At 63.9% G+C, this 1,614-nt stretch overlaps 1 protein-coding gene across 1 annotated transcript in view; it reads right to left on the reverse strand.

Moving 5' to 3' along the window:
- Nucleotides 1-800: 800 nt before the first annotated feature.
- SYT2 (synaptotagmin II) overlaps nt 801-1,614 on the reverse strand; it is a 17,557-nt gene continuing 16,743 nt past the window's right edge. Inside the window, exon 7 of the mRNA XM_014533435.1 lies at nt 801-1,549. Coding sequence (XP_014388921.1) covers nt 1,343-1,549 — 207 coding nt within the window. The 3' untranslated portion in view covers nt 801-1,342. The remainder of the gene's footprint in view (nt 1,550-1,614) is intronic.

Here is a 1,614-nt window from a genome sequence, read left to right on the forward strand (position 1 = left end):
CTGGACCTCGGGGACTAAACCAGCCAACGTCCCTTGTAAAGCTCCCTCTGGCTCCGCACGGGTGCCGGGTCTGCCCACAGGTTGCTCCACTTGGTTTAAGAGAGAAAAGCCAAAGCATGATGGGAAATGAGGGCGTGGACCATGGGGCGTCTGCTGGGGTGGGGTGGGGGGGGCAAGGGTCCAGGAGGGGCGCTTGGTCTCGGGGTCACGGGGCCCCTGGTTCTTTGTGGTGTGAGATGAACGGTCAAGGAGCATGAGATCCCGGGACTGACAGTCCCTCTCGGAGGCCGACCAACCCGGCGAATGGCTCACGTCCACGAATGTCCCAGAAGCCACCCCCCGTGGGCCACCGCGCTGAGCACAGGAATTCCATGGTGGCAGGGCTTGGTCCTGGCTCCGGACAGATCCATCCCCACAGCTCGCCTCCCAGACGGTTGGGTCGCCCGTGAGGAGGGCGGGCGCTTCCGGCAGCTGAGTGGGTCCGGGGCCTTCGCCACCGCTGCCTCCCACGCAGACCCAGGACCTGCCGTGGCGTCAGGGTCCCCGGTGAGCCTTCCGTTCCTGCAGACGTGCGCTGTCCATGGCTCGTTCCAGGAATGTGGAGATGCTCACATACATGCACACACTTGTGCACAATGCCCTCTCACACATGCACATGCGCACGTGCACACAATGCCCTTACACACATGCACACACACGTGCGCACAGTGCCCTCTCACACACACACGTGTGCACAATGCCCTTACACACATGCACACAATGCACTCACACACATGCACACACACGTGTGCACAGTGCCCTCTCTCACACACACGTGTGCACGATGCCCTTACACACATGCACACACAATGCACTCACACACCTGCGTGTATACGTGTGCACCCGCATGTGGACACGTGTGCACACACATGTGAACAAGTGTGCACACGGTCGCTGGCCACTGTGCAGCCTTCCCTCCCAGGACACAGGAAGTGCCATTGTGTGGGTCCAGAACACGCGAAAAACGGGACGCGCCGCAACTTTCTGCCACCAGAGGGCCTCACTCCCGCGAGGCTCGGGCGAGGCTGGGACCGAGGGACCCCGATGGGACCGCGATGACGATGACGGTGACGGGCATGCAGCAGCGGGCGGCTCCCGGGTGGTGACAAGAGCCGGGCTCCTCGTCCGCTGGTTGGGGACGCTCCTCAGAGCCGCCAGCGGGAAGCCGGTCTTTAAACAGACAGAAAGGAAAGGGAACGAGGACTCGACCACAGGGGGGGGAACCTCGAGGGCGTAACTGAGGTATCGAGAGCTCTGGGTCTGTCGGTCCGAGCCGGCCGTGCGGCCGCGGCGGCCGCTGCTCCTACTTGTTCTTGCCCAGGAGAGCGTCCACCTCCTCCTCAGGCTTCAGCGAGTGCCACTGGGCGATGGGCCGGCGCGGGTTGGCCAGCATGTCGGACCAGTGCCGCAGCTCCGTGCCCGTGGCATTGCTGCCCACGAAGATCTTGCCGATGGCCTCGTTCTTGCCCAGCTTGTCGTAGTCCAGCACCGTGACCACCACCTGGACTTTCTGCCGGGGACAGAGGGGGAGGGGTCGGCCGGCGGAGGGGGGCCATGCCCGCACTGCTCCCCTCG

This window comes from Myotis brandtii, unplaced genomic scaffold, assembly GCF_000412655.1.
Source record: "Myotis brandtii unplaced genomic scaffold, ASM41265v1 scaffold975, whole genome shotgun sequence".
Lineage (NCBI taxonomy): Eukaryota > Metazoa > Chordata > Mammalia > Chiroptera > Vespertilionidae > Myotis > Myotis brandtii.